At 32.5% G+C, this 16,968-nt stretch overlaps 1 protein-coding gene across 2 annotated transcripts in view; it reads right to left on the bottom strand.

The window, feature by feature from the left end:
* Positions 1-14,792: 14,792 nt before the first annotated feature.
* Positions 14,793-16,968, bottom strand: part of Rpn2 (Regulatory particle non-ATPase 2) — a 492,767-nt gene continuing 490,591 nt past the window's right edge. For both annotated transcript variants that reach the window (XM_089592351.1, XM_089592352.1), the window contains exon 14: positions 14,793-15,236. In XM_089592351.1, coding sequence (XP_089448477.1) covers positions 15,123-15,236 — 114 coding nt within the window. In that variant the 3' untranslated portion in view covers positions 14,793-15,122. The remainder of the gene's footprint in view (positions 15,237-16,968) is intronic.

Genomic DNA, 16,968 nt, shown 5'->3' with positions numbered 1-16,968 from the left:
CAGAATAACAAAATCATAGTAAATTTTTTTTTTTAATAATTCATTGATTTTTGTGTTTAGTAAGTTCTTATTTACCAAATACAAGTGTCATACAAATGTTAAGTGCAATGCATTAATACAAAGTATGAAATACATTTTTAATTGTATTCATAAGGAAAACAATAAAGCATTACATCAGTTTTATAAAGAAAATACAAGTCAGGACATTTGCCACGAAATAACAAAAATGTTGATAGTAGATACTGAAGTCCATAAAATAGGATAGAGATAATAATAATTTTTTATGCGTGGTAGGAGTCATTGAGTAACTAATCTAACATTTCGTCTTGAAAACAGCCAACAAATTTTTTCTACAGTTAGTTAATCAAAAATATACTTAAATATGTGAGCATTTCTAAATATTTGTTTTTTAATAATAAAATGCAAAAAAAAAATTTTTTAAAACAACAAATACTAAGCGACATTAGTAGTAGGAGTTATATCAGTGCCTTCTGATAAATTAATAAGTAAGGTGATCAATGATCTATTTTGTGGCAAGGTTTACGGAATAATAGCACCTGGAGTATTTTTCAGTGTGATACAGCAACTTATCGCTGACAATTTGGGTCAGCTTCGTAAGGCTTAGGTACGCTAGCGTTCGTGAATATTACGACTCACTTCTAACTAGTTGGAGATGGAGTCAAACTCATGTTGATGGGCCATTTTATTTTTTTAGATGTTAATTTATCAAAATTTGAGCTTTCTATCACAAAAGCAAATAAGTAGACAGTTATTATAGGTGCATCATTACAATAGTATCTCAGACATTATGAGACCAAAGCAAACAAAAACATTAAAAGTAATGTTAAGAATCCTATAAAGCCAACTTATGTATATAACACTACTAAAAAACAGATAAAACTTGAAAGCAACTATATACTCTTTTTACTTGCTTCTTAGTCATCAAATTAATACTATAAAATAAACTTACTTGAAAATATTTGAAAATTAATATTTATAAAATTTGTTTTCTAATAGACTACGAAATTTTTTTGCGTGAATTATATCCTTTTAGCAAATATGAGAGATAACAAAATTTAGAAAGAACATAAAAGATTACTTTTTTTTAATTTGCCAAGTAGAAAAAAAATTGATTCACTCATTTACTTAAATAAAACTTGTGAGTCCGAAAACAAGACATGTGTTATGTTTGGGATAAGATACAAGGAAAAACGGAAGATAGGCAAGCAGCACACAAAAACTAGTAGATGTCTGTATAGCAACGCTCTTTACTATTGTTACTTACAAAAGCCCGCCCTTATGTTACGATAGCTTATAACCAAGATTCCGCGTGTGACACGGCCCGTTAAGTTATACACTCGCACGCTCGTACTTGTAGCGGAGCTTGCTTCTTTATCACTCTGCATACATTACAATCTTCTCCGCGGAGGCCTATACGTTTACAAATCTAGATGTTCTGAAGTTTTTTTATTTCATGAAAAGCGTCTTACATTATTGGTAGCCATGCTTCTGTTACCAACTCGCGCAGCTTTGACTGTTTCATTTCACTTTAACATTTCAAGTTAAAGAGTAAGCAAACAAGATAAAAACTACCCATATGTAATACAAATCCAGACAGAACATAAAAAATTTTTTTGTATGGGTCTCGAGCCTGACAACAAACGTTACCACATTTGGATAGAAAAAAAATGTTATTAATAGGTCCAAAAAAAAGGTAAAATGGTGAAAATAGGTTTTTATTTTAACCGGAAAAGCTGTAACTCAGATAAAAAAACATTCCGCATGAACACGATGCGCAATTTCAAGACAAATAAAAGAAACCCTGGTGGACCTAAATCAGATGTACCATTATTTCACAAATTGCTAAAAAGTGTGAATTTCGCCCTGTTTTTCAGTAGCTTGTAACTGGCATTCTAATAAATATTTTGGTTATGAAAATGTTTTCCCTTAATAAGATGGTAATTATACACTGGTTAAATTTTGTATTCGTAACTTTTTCGTAAGAACCCTAAAAAAGTATCGGAAAACAGTGTTTTTTTACAAAGTACTATTGGTTGCATGCCAAAAACACTATTTTTCCGACACATTTTTAGGATACTTACGGAAAAGTTAGGAATACGAGAATTTAGTCAGTGTTAGAATAACATCTTAGTAAGAGAAAAACCTCTTTTAATAAATGGCTCTGTGTGTTCTAACAACTTTTTTAGAGAAATTTTTCGGAAGAAACTTTTTTCAGTTTATTTGACGGTTTGCAAAAAATTTGTCTCCGATCATCTTGAAATTTTTGAAGGTTCTTAATAATTACAAAACCCATGGTATACTTAGTTTTAAAGTCAAAAAATTTACTAGAATGCCAGTTACGAACTACTGAAAAACAGGGCAAAATCAGCACTTTTCGACAATTTGCGGAAAAAAGGCCAGACCGGTTTTGATCTACTAGGGCTCATTTTGTTTGTCTTGAAATTACACATCTTTTTTATGCAGAAAGTTTTTTCGTCCGGATTAGAGCTTTTCCAGTAGAAGCGAAGAACCTGTTTTATCCATTTTTACCCTTTTTTTTACCGATTGCTAACATTTCTTGTCTCCGAAAGTGGTAACATTTGTTGTCGGGTTCGAGATCCATACAAAAAAATTTTTTTTGGCCCAATCTAGTTTGTTCACACTATTATGGATGATACAGTTGCCCGACAACTCACAACTAGCATGCTTGTAGTATATAGAATTTTCAATTGTGCCAGCTCGTAACTGGTATAAATGTTGTTTCACATCTTTGTTTGCTCCAATACGCACAGAGTAAGTTACAGAGCCAAACTTGTGAGTGATGATCGTGGATCCCCAATAATTTCTTCTAAAATTTTTAACTAACATGTTATCATTTTAATTAAAAGGTTCTTTTCTTACCATCGGTACAAAGTTCTTAGTACTGGGGGCACACTTTATGCCTTCGAGATCTGCTTTGAGTTCACAGGTGGGAAAGTACTTTTCGGGTACAAAGTGATAAGCGGGCGAGAAGTAAGCCCACCTTCCAGGTAAGATTTCTTCACTTTGCGTTCATAGTATGAAAACTACTATTTCCTACCTCAGGCGTTTTCAAGGATCACGTATACTCTTGGTAAGAAAAACGGTGTTCGACATCCAAATGCCATACATCTAGGGCATCCTTACAATTCCTCGAGCCTACTTTGCAGGATTCTTGGATAGCAAAATAGCCCAGAAAAGAATGGCATTTTTGTGACGATAACCATCCTGTCACCAGTTTTATTTTGCTTAGCTCTGTTATTAACTAATTTACCAGTACACCAATACCAATTATAAAAGTGATTACCTTAACACTGCAAGCATAATATTAGCGAGAAGAAAAAGAAAGGTAAGAAAATGATAGGATACGATGAAATTAAAGATTTAATGGAGATTGTTCTTAAATGCATTTATGCTATCTGTTTAAGGCAAATTTTGGGTGGTAGTGTTGAATAAACGTCTAAAACGGGATCTACAAAAGTGGAAAAAGTAGTTTGTAGTATAGGTTTATTTTGTAATGTATCAGGCATTTACTAAAGTTATAAGTAAGTCTCAAAATTAATAATGCGTCGTGATGGTTACGTTTGACCGGTGAGAAGTGAGTTATTAAATAGATAAGGGGAATAATTGTGGTTAGTTTATGATTTAGAAAAATCTGTTTTAAAGCATTCAAACAGAAGAATTGGCTATTTTAGTTGTGCTAATATTAAAAAAAAAAGTAATTAACTTTTTAGTAACTTTAAATCCACGAATGAGAATTGAAATACATTCAATTCCACGTGTTAAAGACGGTTAGTTATGAGAAAAAAAAAAAAATTTTCAGTCGAAGTAAAATTTAACGCCACCACATTAATAAACTAAATTAATTGAGAGTTCAAAACCACGGTGTTCCATTGAAAAAGATTACCCTGAGGTCTTTTACGTATTGTCTTATCTCGGCATTAGATTCGTTTCAACACAAACTGAAAATTTTTTGGTGGTGTTTAAATATTTTTTTAATCACGGTAGGTAGTTAGATTTGAGTAGAATACGATGAAATTTAAAAATCAGTTTCATCGAGTTCAAAAAAAGTTCGATCAACGTTAGGTTAAAGTGAATGCAATATTGAAAAACCTGAAGCATGTATACTAGACCATAAGGTAATTCTATTTAGTCATGTTCCAAGCCCAATACGGCAACAGTTCTACAGATTTAATAGTCAGTCCACTACATAAATTACTGAAAGAAAATAAATATTGGGATTGTTCCTAAATGTGATAACACTGTCTTTTCGGAAAATCAAAGTTAACTTTAAATGAGTAGTATTAAGGGATTTTAAGGAAAATTTTGCCTAATGTTATGCGATACAAGGATGTAGGGAAAGCTACGTACATCCTCCACCCATTGATTCAGACAACTATGCCGAATGTGACTATCGCTCTGGCAACGATTTTTATTTTATGTAAGTTTTACCAGTGTATTTTTTATTTTGGTTTTGTTTTAGAAACGAATCGTAAGTCAATTGTTTACTCTATTGAAGATGAGTAGCAACTTTTTTTAGAAACGAATCGTAAGTCATTAATTTACATTATTAAAGATGAGTAGGGACTCTCACACATATCAGAAATTATATTTCAACACTAGGCAACAACGTTATCAAGATATATGTTACTGTAAGCAAACTAGATGAAAACTACCCATATTTGATAAAAATTCAGATTGGGCGGAAAACAATTTTTTTGTATCGATCTGGAGCCCAAAAACACATGGAACCACTTTCAGACAAAAAAAAATGTCAACGAAAGGTCCAAAAAGTGGTAAAAATGGCCCAATCAGGTTTTTTGCTTCTATCGGAAAAGCTGTAATTCGGCAAAAGAAAAAGTTCTACATAAAAAATATGCACAATTTCATGACAAACAAATTGAGTTTTGGTTAACTCGAATCGGCCTGGCCGTTTTTCCCAAAATTGCAAAAAAAAAAAGCCAATTTCACCCTGTTTTTCGTCATTTCAAATCTGGCGTTCTAATTAATTATTTTGACTTCAAATTATAATAAAATATGGGTTTTGTGATTCTAAAAAACCTACAAAATTTCAAGACAGTTAAATGCAAACTTTTTGCAAACCGCCAAATAAAGTTAAAAACAGTCCTTCCGAAAAAGGGCTTTAAAAAAGTTGTTAGATCACATAGAGCCATTTTTCAAAATTTTTCCTCTTAATAAGTGTTAATCTTACACTGGTTGAAGTTTCGTATCCCTAACTTTTTCGTAAGTATATTAAAAATGAATCAGGATATAGTGTTTTTTCGCAAAAAACCAGTGGTGGTTCACGGCAGTGCTGGTTAAGCGTGCTGCCGATTCAGGCTACGTCCTTTTTCTCGCAGCGCTGTGCCAATCTAGCACCACACAGTGAGATAAACTGATATTTTTCGTTTCAAAACTATGTAAGTTTCCTTAGAAAAAATATTTTTTTATGAAAGTTTTTGGATCTTATAGGTATGATGACAAGGAATAATAGAAAATTAAGGAGAAATGTAAAAAATAAAATCCTAACCTACAAATTTTGGATTATTTCAGAAATTTTTCAATCTAATTTTTTTTTTTTCTGTTGTAAAATAAGTTTTAACAAGCTGGTATTATACCTTTGTATTTATTTTACATATATTCGTCATTTTTCCTAATTAGGTATCAAAATTGCGTCTAAAAAGTGACTTTTATGTCGAAATCAAGCATAATTCCAAAAAAAAAATTATTTTCTCCAGAAAGTTTTTAGAAGTGTAAATGTTGTGGCTGGGAGTAATAAATAGCTACTCAATGGTATAAAACAAAAATTAACCTATATACTCATGTGGTATTTGGAAATTTTTTTCGTGTTTTGATAATTCTTTTTTGTTTTTTTTTTCAATATTATTGTTAAATGCAGCGATGGATAAAACAGGGCACAGTTACATGGCTCATAGCTTTAGTTACTAAACCTTGACACGGAGGTTAACTTATTTGCGTATTACACCGGGCGCCAAAATAGGTGAGTGTATTAAACTCAAGCAAAGTGCATTACCATTCTTGCTTCATCCAGTCCACGCATGCCGAACAAACTTATTCTATTGATTTTCATAATTTCCTTTCTCATGACGTCCTTTTAAAACTTTTTTCTGTCTACTTTTTTGGTTAGTTGATTAGCTTGGCATTCTATTTGTAAGAGAAATTTAAAAGTCACTCTTCAATCATTGACTTATACGAAATGAAAGACAGTGATTTTATACAGGTAAAAAAAACAGCAATTGTGAACGCCCATTCAGTATATCATATAAAGTTAATATAACGACTAATTTACAGACTATCTGACTTCGGTATATGTTAATTAATAATCAATTTTTATGTTATTTACGCTGATAACAATATTAATTGAATGCAAATTCAGAGAACACAGTTTCAACTAAAAATCTTTATCGTAATATTATCTAATTCGTACATTTATTTTTCCCTCACTACATGCATGTCATCGAAGTAAAGTTGTGCTTGTTTAGTTTTTTTAATTACCAGTTTCGTTCATTAACTCATTTTGTCACGTGAAAATAGCTGTTCAATAAATCATTGGAAGGAAGCCGTCGGTAGATCAAAAAATGTAAATGATATAATGAATTTTCTCAAACTATTTACGAACATTCAAGTTTTATTTCATAGGCACGAGATGTTACCTTTTGTTATATAATCAAAAGTGATTGCAATAAATTTTGTCCTGATTCATTTTATTTCTTAAAGCATATTTATCAGGCATTTGCAATTTTTTTCGTTAAAGCACACATCAAACTGTTGATTAACAGAATTATTTATAGATCATTTAAGTTTTTAAAAAATACAATTTTTCTATAAGGGCTCAACATCGATATAAGGAGTCCCAAGATATTTCGATGACATGCACCTGGGCCCTTAAATCAACAAAAAAAAAATTTTTTACATACAAATAGTACATACTGCAGTTAATATCAACGTAAGCTCAAACATTTTCAGTGCAAAGTCACACAAAGTACAAATCGTAATCACTAAAATGAAAATCTATAAACATATTCAACAGCGATTCTGTTTAGCTCATATTTTTTCTTATTCACAAAATATCAATGTGTAAAAAATACAAATGGAATCAAATAGAATATTGTAATTAAGTCGTTAAACTGCAAAATATTTGAAGTATACTTATATTTATTTAAGTTATATACGTTTCCGTAAGCCCGAATGTGCACAAATAAGGTTATGACGAGACTAATTGTCATTAAAATTAATGTTTTACCAGGACAACGTCGCGGTTGAGGTTTCTTTTTTACTTGTAATTGTAGCTCCATAACTTTTAGCATTAGAAAAATCAAAGAATAAATGTACTTTTCTTAATTTAATGGACTGATAAAAACGTTCACTTTCTATGCAATAAATGTGAATTGTTAAGTTTCCTATAATATTTTGAATAATTGCTGAACCTTTCGGCAGCAACTGTATGATACGAGCACCAAGAAAATACACAATACTTACTTGCCGATATTTACTAATCACTAATATCCGCGATAAAATCTCTTCTACTTAGAACACACATTACATGACTGTCCTACGGGAATACTTCTTTCTTCTTACGTTTGATAAAACAAAACCTTTTGAGAGTTCACAAAATCTATTTGGCAAGTATCCTAAGATTCTGCCTTAAGTATGTGTAATACAGACAGTAGACTAGAGTTCACAACAGTAAGCCCTGAACACGTAAATTATGAGAATTAATAGAATAAGTTTGTTCGGAATGTGTGGACCGGATGAAGCAAGGATGGTAATGCACTTTGCTTGAGTTTAATACACTCACCTATTTTGCCGCCCGGTGTAATACGCAAATAAGTTAACCTCCGTGTCAAGGTTTAGTAACTAAAGCTATGAGCCATGTAACTGTGCCCTGTTTTATCCATCGCTGCATTTAACAATAATATTGAAAAAAGAACAAAAAAGAATTTTCAAAACACGAAAAAAATTTCCAAATACCACATGAGTATATAGGTTAATTTTTGTTTTATACTATTAGGTAGTCATTTATTACTCCTAGCCACAACATTTACACTTCTAAAAACTTTCTGAAGAAAATAATTTTTTTTCTGGAATTATGCTTCATTTCGACAAAAAAGTCACTTTTTAGATGCAATTTTGATACCTTATTTGAAAAAATGAAGAATATATGTAAAATAAATATGAAAGTATAATACCAGCTCTTAAAAACTTATTTTCTAACAGAAAAAAAAAAATCAAATTAAAAAATTTCTAAAATAATCCAAAATTTGTAGGTTAGAATATGATTTTTTACATTTCTCCTTAATTTTCTGTTATTTCTGGTCATCATACCTATAAGATCTAAAAATTTTCATGAAAAAAGATTTTTTCTAAGGAAGTTTACATTGTTTTGAAACGAAAAATATCAGTTCATCCCACTGTGCGCCGCTTGAAGCCACTGCTAGTACTTTGCGAAAAAACACTATTTTCCTATATATTCTTAGGGTACGGACGAAACATTTTAGGATACGAAAATTTAACTAGCGTTAGATTATTATTTTATTTAGATAAAACACTTTGAAAAATGGTTCTATGTGGTCTAACAACTTTTTAGAGCCATTTTTTGGAATAACCTTTTTTAAGTTTATTTAAAGGGTTGCAAAAAGTTTGCATTCCGTGGTCTGTTGAAATTTAAAGTCAAAATATATATTAATTAGAACGCTAGATATGAAAAACCAAAAAACAAGGTGAAATTGGCACTTTTTAACAATCCGCGGAAAAACGGTAAGGCCGATTTGGGTTGACTAGAGCTCATTTTATTCGTCTTGAAATCGCGCATCTTATTTATACGTAACGTTGTTTTGACCAAATAACAGCTTTTCCAATAGAAGCAAAAACCTGATTTGGGGATTATTACCATTTTTTTGGACCTTTTGCTAACATTTTTTTTGTCCGAAAGTGGCAACGTTCGTTATCGAGCTCGAGATCTATGCACGAAAATTTCTTTTGGCTCAGTCTGAATTTCTCAGTCAAAAATCTAGTTTGCTCATACTATTAACGAGATCGTACATATTCACGGCAAAAATGATAGCCTAGTTAATTATTCATCGAGATTTATTTGTTATATAAATAACGCAGTAAAACACTTAACAAAAGTTTAAAAAATTTTTTGGCTCAGATAATTAATTAATTGTTAATTTCGAATATGATTCTAGCATGGTATAAGGACTCTATTTTAGAAAAAGTCCATACTTTTGTAATGAATGGTTGGCCTTTTTAAGTCACCGAAAATTTATGTACGGAGCTAAAACGCTTGAATAAAAGAGAATAAATATTTGGTGTGATATCACCAGCTGATAATGCAGAATTTAATTGATTGTTAGTTCATAAGGAAATGCAAAAGAGTCAAATAGACATTGTAAGAATACAGAAATTTACTAGATTGTACATGTTGATTCAAGTGTGAATAATATTATTTATAAATGCTAGCAGTAATATTTCGACATTTTTTAAGTTCAAAGAACGTAAATTATCATCTTACTGTACTGTACATCGACGCCCCGGGCGAAGACTATGCCCTGCTTTGAAGCCTGAACGAAGACTATGCCTTTTTCCGCAGTCCGAACGAAAACTATGCCCTTTTGTCTGTTCCAGACGAAAACTATGCCCTTTTAGGATCCCGGACGAAGACTATGCCCTTTTCTGGAGTCCGGACGAAAATTATGCCCTTTTGTATGTTCTAGATGAAAACTATGCCCTTTTGGAGTCCCGGACAAAGACCTTTTAGGATCCCGGACGAAGACTATGCCCTTTTCCGGAGTTCGAACAAAGACTATGCCCTTTTCTCGAGTCCGGACGAAAACTATGCACTTTTTTTCTAGTCCGTGTGAAGACTATTACATTTTTTTCGAGTCTGAATGAAGATACTGATTTTTTCTGGAGTCCGGATGAAGTACAATTCATTTAAGCTCACCTTACATTTGTGTTTGTAATTAGATAATATATAGTCAAATATACTTATATAGTGGTTGATGTTTATATTTATATGAACAATTGTTAATAATAATATACCATTATAAAATAATAATACAAACTCAGGAATGTTTTTATAAGCGTGGTAATTTGCAATGAATATGAAAAACTCTTTTATGTTTTATTTCCAAATTTATTATTTCTTCTACATTTTTGTTGATTATTATGAGTAACTCATATGATTAGTGTAACTTGAAGTTAAAAACTAATAAAATTTGTACAATTTGTGATATAATAAAATATAATATTCGTACGAAAATTGAGAAAAAAGTAAACTTCCTTTTATTAATTAATGTTTGCAAGACATGCATGTTTGGATTACGAAGTATTGACACATAAATAAATTAGTAAGTTTGAATTAATTACAGTTATTGTTATATATAATTTACCGAATCTTTTAAAAAAAAGCTCAAAAATCCCTTTTTTTTCAAACACTTACCAAAACTTCAAACACTCAAGCTGTTAGACCTGCTAAGAATAATGATTACATGGTGTTTTATTACAAAGGCGTCTGTAGATTCAAGTACATGTGACTCTCGATGTAAAGATAAAACATACATCGATATAAATATATGCACAAGTATCAAAAAATCTAAAAATGTCAAATCATTTTCAGAAGCTTCGTATTCGTGAGCTTCTTCTAGCGTACTTGTAGCTAGTGGAGGGGTTAGTAAAAAATATTGGAGTGTTTTTCAATTTAGTTTCCGTCTAGACGCGAGAAAAAGACATATTTTCAGCCCAGACTTAGAGAAAATAGCGTAGTTTTCGTCTGAACTAGAAAAAAGGCATAGTCTTCGTCTAGATGCGGAAAAAGGGCGTAGTCTTCGTCCAGACTCAAAAAAGGGTACAGTCTTCGTCCGAGTCCAAAAAAAGGGCATAGTTTTCGCCCGGACTAGAAAAAAAGGCATAGTTTTTGTCCGGGCTTGAAAAAAGAGCATAGTCTTCGCCAGGACTCAAAAAAAACTGGCATAGTCTTCGTCGAGGATCAAAAAAGGAAATAGTTTTCGTCCGGGCTAGAAAAAAAGGCATAGTTTTCGTCCAGAGGCAATTAGGGCATAGTCTTCGTCCAGGGCGTCGATATAGAGTTAGTGATATTAAAAAACGCAACTAAATCATAAAAAAAAAAAAAATAGAATTGCATATTTTACAAAAGTCTCATATGCACAAAGCTATAGCAAAATAATTATTTAAATCATATGTTACATTACAATGAGAGCTTTACTAGCAGAGCTGAAAATTAGTTTAGTCGGATCCGCCTGGTGACGTAGACGTTAAATCGAAGCTACCTGCAATAGAATTGAATCAGCGTGGTTATAATAGGCCCGAGCATCTCAGCGATTGCCATAGTCATCCACTGGCCATTCATTAAGAATAGAGTTGTTAATCGTGGAGCTAGGTATATCGGCAACCGACGACACTATTCCCCAATGGGCAAGCGACCTACGTCCAACTCCACCCTAAACTACCAGGATTGACGAACGCCGCCAATAAAAAAATGTTTTAAACGATAACGTCACCGATGGAATTCTAAGAAAGGTGCCTAGACAGAGCACAATCCGCACCAATACTTCAGAGTTTTGTGGCCGTTCAACCATCTGAATTGGTTTCGTCAAAGAATTTTTACAACGAATGTGAGCCAAGGAAGACAGCACTGAGGAGTACGGGCAGCCCCATCAACTTTTTTCTTAGAGATTGTCCCAATGGCATACCCACAGAGGAGGTATTGTCCAAGCCCACTTTCTCGACTAACGATGAGCGGTTGGTAATCCGGAGAACGACCTAAAGACGAGATATTCTTTGGTCAGCGGCGTACCGCCCACCAGCACAGTCTCCATACATAGAGACTACGGAGGTAAGAGTCAAGCTACCCGCAACCAACTCTCCAGCATCAAGAATAATAATAAGAAATAGTCAGAAGTTTCACCACTGGCCCTTTTTCAGGCCACTATAAGTACGTTCTCCACTTAACCATCAATCTCATCGGTTTTTTTAAGGGCCACTTAAGCTTAAACTACCTTGCTAACAAATACATTTTAAATACCATTTCCGGAAACGATTCGTCGACTAAAAAACTATGTAGAGCCAGCCACTATTAAACCATGTCAGTCATTCACTGGCAGACGTCACGAGCGGAGTTGTTCTTCGCAAGGCTAGGAACACCAGTGACCAACGATCCTACGTTACTCTCTCGACTCTAAGCATTTAACCAGGAATCACCGATCCCCTAAGGTCTGCACTGGGAGAACCTACAGCTATGAAGGAAAAATAAACTTGAGCAAACGGGACAGTCTCCAACGGGCAAGAATGAGTCTGTAAAACAAGGACGTGCTTTAGACTTTTGTCTTCGGCGTAATACCAGAAAACGTTGGAAAAAAGCTCTACAACTAGCTCCAAAGCTTAAAACGTTGTAGTTTGTTTCCCTATCAGTCTTGTGCTACAATAACCGGCCAGAGAAAATCACCCTGAGGTATAGAGGCAATCACGTTTGCTGGAAGCTCCAGTCAAAAAAGAGTGTACTTAAGAAGCTCACCAGTCCTTTTTAGGGCCATTGGACGTCGAACTACTTTGCCGACAAATGCGTTATCACTTAACAAAGTTGACAAAAAACAGTCTTTAGGACACACAAAAGTCTCAACCATGCCAAAAGTCGCAAGAGGGCCAATTGGAAGGAAGACTTTAAATGCATCTAATGAATACAAATTTAGGTGTCAAGAAGCTGACGCAGATCATTTATCTAGATTGAAACTGCAGCGTCCAAATCGATAAATAAAGAATTTCTCGCGTGAGCGATCAGCTTTTGATTCCACCCTCACAGTAATTTCTTAAATTCTCCAGATTTGTAAATAGGTAAAATATGGATTTGTATTCTTGTGGCGATGAAAAATGGAGAAATTAAGCCCCAGGACTTTGTTGCTTTAGTAATAAAGTTGTGTGATAAGACAAAAAATTTTTCTTTAAATATATATTTTTGTGAGTTTTAAATCTTTACGGCTTAAAAAAATAGCCCTTTTAGTAGATTATACGGGAGATACTGCAAATCAACGGTACGATTTTATGTCATAAGAAATGCATAGTGCTTTTCAGCATAATTATATTTTTTTCACTTTCAACCAAATAAACTGTATGGATTCCGAACAAATACGTTCTTAATAAAAAGATTTTTGTTCTGAGAAGTATAAAATTGTTCCGAGTTGGATAAAATGTAAAATTTTTAACCAAAAACGTGTTACATTACATGTCAACATACTACGGTGTTCTATTTAGTGAGTCCCGGGCGAAGCCGAGACGGGGGGGGGCGCTAATTAAAAATAACTAACAGACAACTACTGTTAAAGCAAAGCAAGAAATAGTAAATAATAAATCAAGTACTACTATGTAAGTAACGCTATTACAAAACATTAATTAAGGTCATACTTAACACAACACCAAATGTTATACAATACATAACGCTGATAAATCTATGCATTATCATGGCTAGCAAATAGAAAGGTACTAAGAACGTAAATTAAAAAGCGAATCTTTATAAAAAAATGTAAGAAATGACTTGAGTACTTGCATTCTTCGTTTCGTGTATGTATAAGGCTTTTAAACATTTTGTATGACGTACATACTATCAGGCACACACATTTTTATAAGCATGTCACTACTTTCGTTTTTAAAAAGCCCCCTACTTGTATTCCATAGAAACTTGCATTGAGAATATTTAACTATTAGTTCTTTCGAGCAAAGACAAAGTAGAATAAACGATATTAATGAGAGTGAACATGTTGCTTACATAACAATAGAAATTTTTTGGTGTACGTTCGCAAGCACAAGTATTATTTATTGGGTTAATCAACAAATTCACCGCCTAGGAAATCTTCTTCTAGAAATTGGCTGTTTAAAACATTAAGTTTTCGGAAAATGCCACTAAGAGAAATAAGTAAAAGCCTGAAACTAAGGTTTTAAATGTTTCCATAATTCTCAGCCTCACTAAAAAGATAGAAGAAGGTAGATTTTAGATTAGCGGACAGACAAGTTAAACATACAGTGATTAAAGTCATTCCATCAAATCACACGGTCAAATAGCTATAGTTTCAAGTTATCAGTAGTTTTTTTTTTAAACACAATCATTGAAAGTTACTGATCCTTATTAAAAAAACTTATTAAAAAGTGTTTAACTAAAATTTTCCACTAAAAGCAAAAACTTTTTTCAAATTTTCTACATCACCATCAGAAAAACAACTGATAGGTATTTAAAAACTATTGACTAACACAGATCAACTACTAATAATAAAAAAGGAACTATATTTCAACTTCAAAATAATAGTGTATTTACTTTATCTATAAAAGGATGTCGAGAAAATTAGTAAGGTAGTAAATAATACCACAAAATTCGATAAAAAGAAGCACAAGAAAAGAAAAAGAGCCACGCTATCTACATCCACAAGGTTTTATAAAAGTCTGCCTTAATGTGTTTTTCCATACTATAAGTATCATCACCTACGTCTACGATATGCTGGAGTGTACCGCTATAGAAGTTTCTTATTGCTTCATCATAACAAGACGTCAACCATAGACTCTCGGGAAGTGCAGAGAGCTATCAGTCTCTTAGTTTCTGGTACAAAGGCCAGACATGGCATTTTTCACGGCATTAAAATCGTTACTGAGTACACAAAATCTAACTCAATTACTACCTTGAACAGAATTTAAAGTTTAGAATAAAGATTATTTTCAAGTATAAAAAAAAATATATCAACAATAACATATTTTTCAAGATTATTTATTCAATTCTTAACAATAGAACGTGACCCGAAGTAAAAAATTCAATTTGATAATCTCATAAAAATGAGAGTATGCCATTACAGACTGCATTATCAAGCATTATTTGAATGTGGTCTATGTTATTTGTTTGTTTCAATAACATTCATGAAGGCTTTTTACGTAGTATTGGATACATTATTAAAAGAGACAATAACGTGACACTAGCTATCAAACTTTTTAAAATTAAAAGTAAAAAAAAAAATGAATTGGACGTTATCAAGGCTTGTAATAACATTGTTAGACATGGAGCATGCCATACTTTAAATACATGAAATTCACAAAGACATACATTTGCATAAGACTGTTGTTTTTTTTAAGCTAATCTTCATTAAACTCAAAGGGTTGTGGTGGTTCCGCTTCATTTTCTTCTTCAGGCTTAGGTCCAAATGCTAAAATAAAAAAATCCTAATTAAAAAAACATCAAGGAAAAAGACTCATTAAAATTAAAAACAAGAAAAAAATAAATTAGTACTAGGTCTTACTTGTACACTTACATCCATACAAACATTTTTTTACATAGGTATTTGGTATAAATTTTTCAATAGTTAAAATATATTTACAAAGAATTCACTAAATAAGAACTCAAATGACGTGCATGAGTTCAAATAAAAAAAAAAACGTAAAGACTGCTTTTTCGTTTTCATTTATTACTGAAAACTCTTATTTATTACAAGTAGTATTAAACTAGAGTTTAAAGATACTTTATCCAAGGAAAGTTTTTAAACATCACTAAAAAGTATAATCTTTCTGTAATATTTATAGTAAATTTTAGTTAAAGTAGGCAATAAAGAGGAAATTACAAAAACAAATGTTTTTTTAAGAGGTTCCTACAACCTACTGGTCTCCTCATCAAGGCCACCATCCACTTATCACCTGTGTATGGCGTTGTATTACCACACTTCATTAACAATCACCTAACAGATACAATACATATCATAGCATGAGCACAGTAAAAGTTTCATTGGTAAAAGCATTTACCGTACAACTACAAGTTCCTAGTTGAGTTGGCTCTTCCTGTACAAACAATACATCAAGTCCACTCCTCACTATGTAGTCTTTCCCTGAACAAGATTTAATATAACAGGTGTCTTCTCCTCGCCAATTAAATCAGAACTCTTTGCCAAAGCATCAGATCCAAGCTAATAAGGGTCCCAAAGAAGTCTTATGTTTAAAAAATCACTCCTCACCGTTAAGGCCAGCAGTCCCTGCCTGACGCACAGCGGGAAAATTTGATTGTTTTTTTCTTTTTAGGTTAATGTTTTTTCCTTCCTTTCAAAATGGTTGCATTTACATATAAAAAGAGCATAGCTGGATAACTAGGGTAAGGCTGCCTTATTTCTATAAGACCTGAAGACATTCATGCATGTAGTGTACTGTAAAATAAAATTTTTGAAAACTTTTCCAAACTCCAATCGACCAATGGGATTACTACAGGCCCCAAATGACGAATTCCAGCGTTTTAAAGTTATCTCTGCGATTATGAAAACGATCCAAAAAAAATTTCTGATAAGGGTTAAGAATAAATAAAACTTGAATAAACTAAAATCTTTTCAAAATTTTTAGTGCAAAATTGAAATTTTGTCTAATGTTCCAAAATTTTGGACCGTTATATAAAACTGATATTTGGGAGTGCAGCACTAAAAAAATCATACAATGCAGTTTCATATTTTCTTCTATCTTGAATTTTTTCAGATTTTAGGAGCCACGTCGTGAGACGAAAAAAAATAAAAATCATTTGTTTGTCATCTTTCCGTTATTGCTAGCTTCTGCGGAATATTTGCAGATAATATATATCTCTATAACTGGTGACTCATGTGGACATTAATATGTAAAAAAACGTCATTACGAGGACAAAATTGTACTGATGCGGACTGTCCTCATAACTTTTCACTGTTATTATCATTCCATCACCTTATATATATGTATGTATGTATGTTTACAGATAGTGACTTATGCGGACTTTACGTGCTTCTAACATACATGTCAATAACATGGTAGAAATATGTGGACGTCCCCATAATTCTACTTTTGTCCTCATAATAACCCTTACACACATGTAATTGTCCGAATAAGTCACCTCTTCATAAATACACACGCACGCACGCACGCACGCGCGCGCGT

This window comes from Copidosoma floridanum, unplaced genomic scaffold (genome assembly GCF_036245765.1).
Source record: "Copidosoma floridanum isolate Cflo_tuat_1 unplaced genomic scaffold, Cflo_Japanese_pri ptg000016l, whole genome shotgun sequence".
Taxonomy (NCBI): domain Eukaryota; kingdom Metazoa; phylum Arthropoda; class Insecta; order Hymenoptera; family Encyrtidae; genus Copidosoma; species Copidosoma floridanum.
Note: the sequence above shows the minus strand (reverse complement) of the source record. Positions and strands in the feature narration are given on the sequence as shown.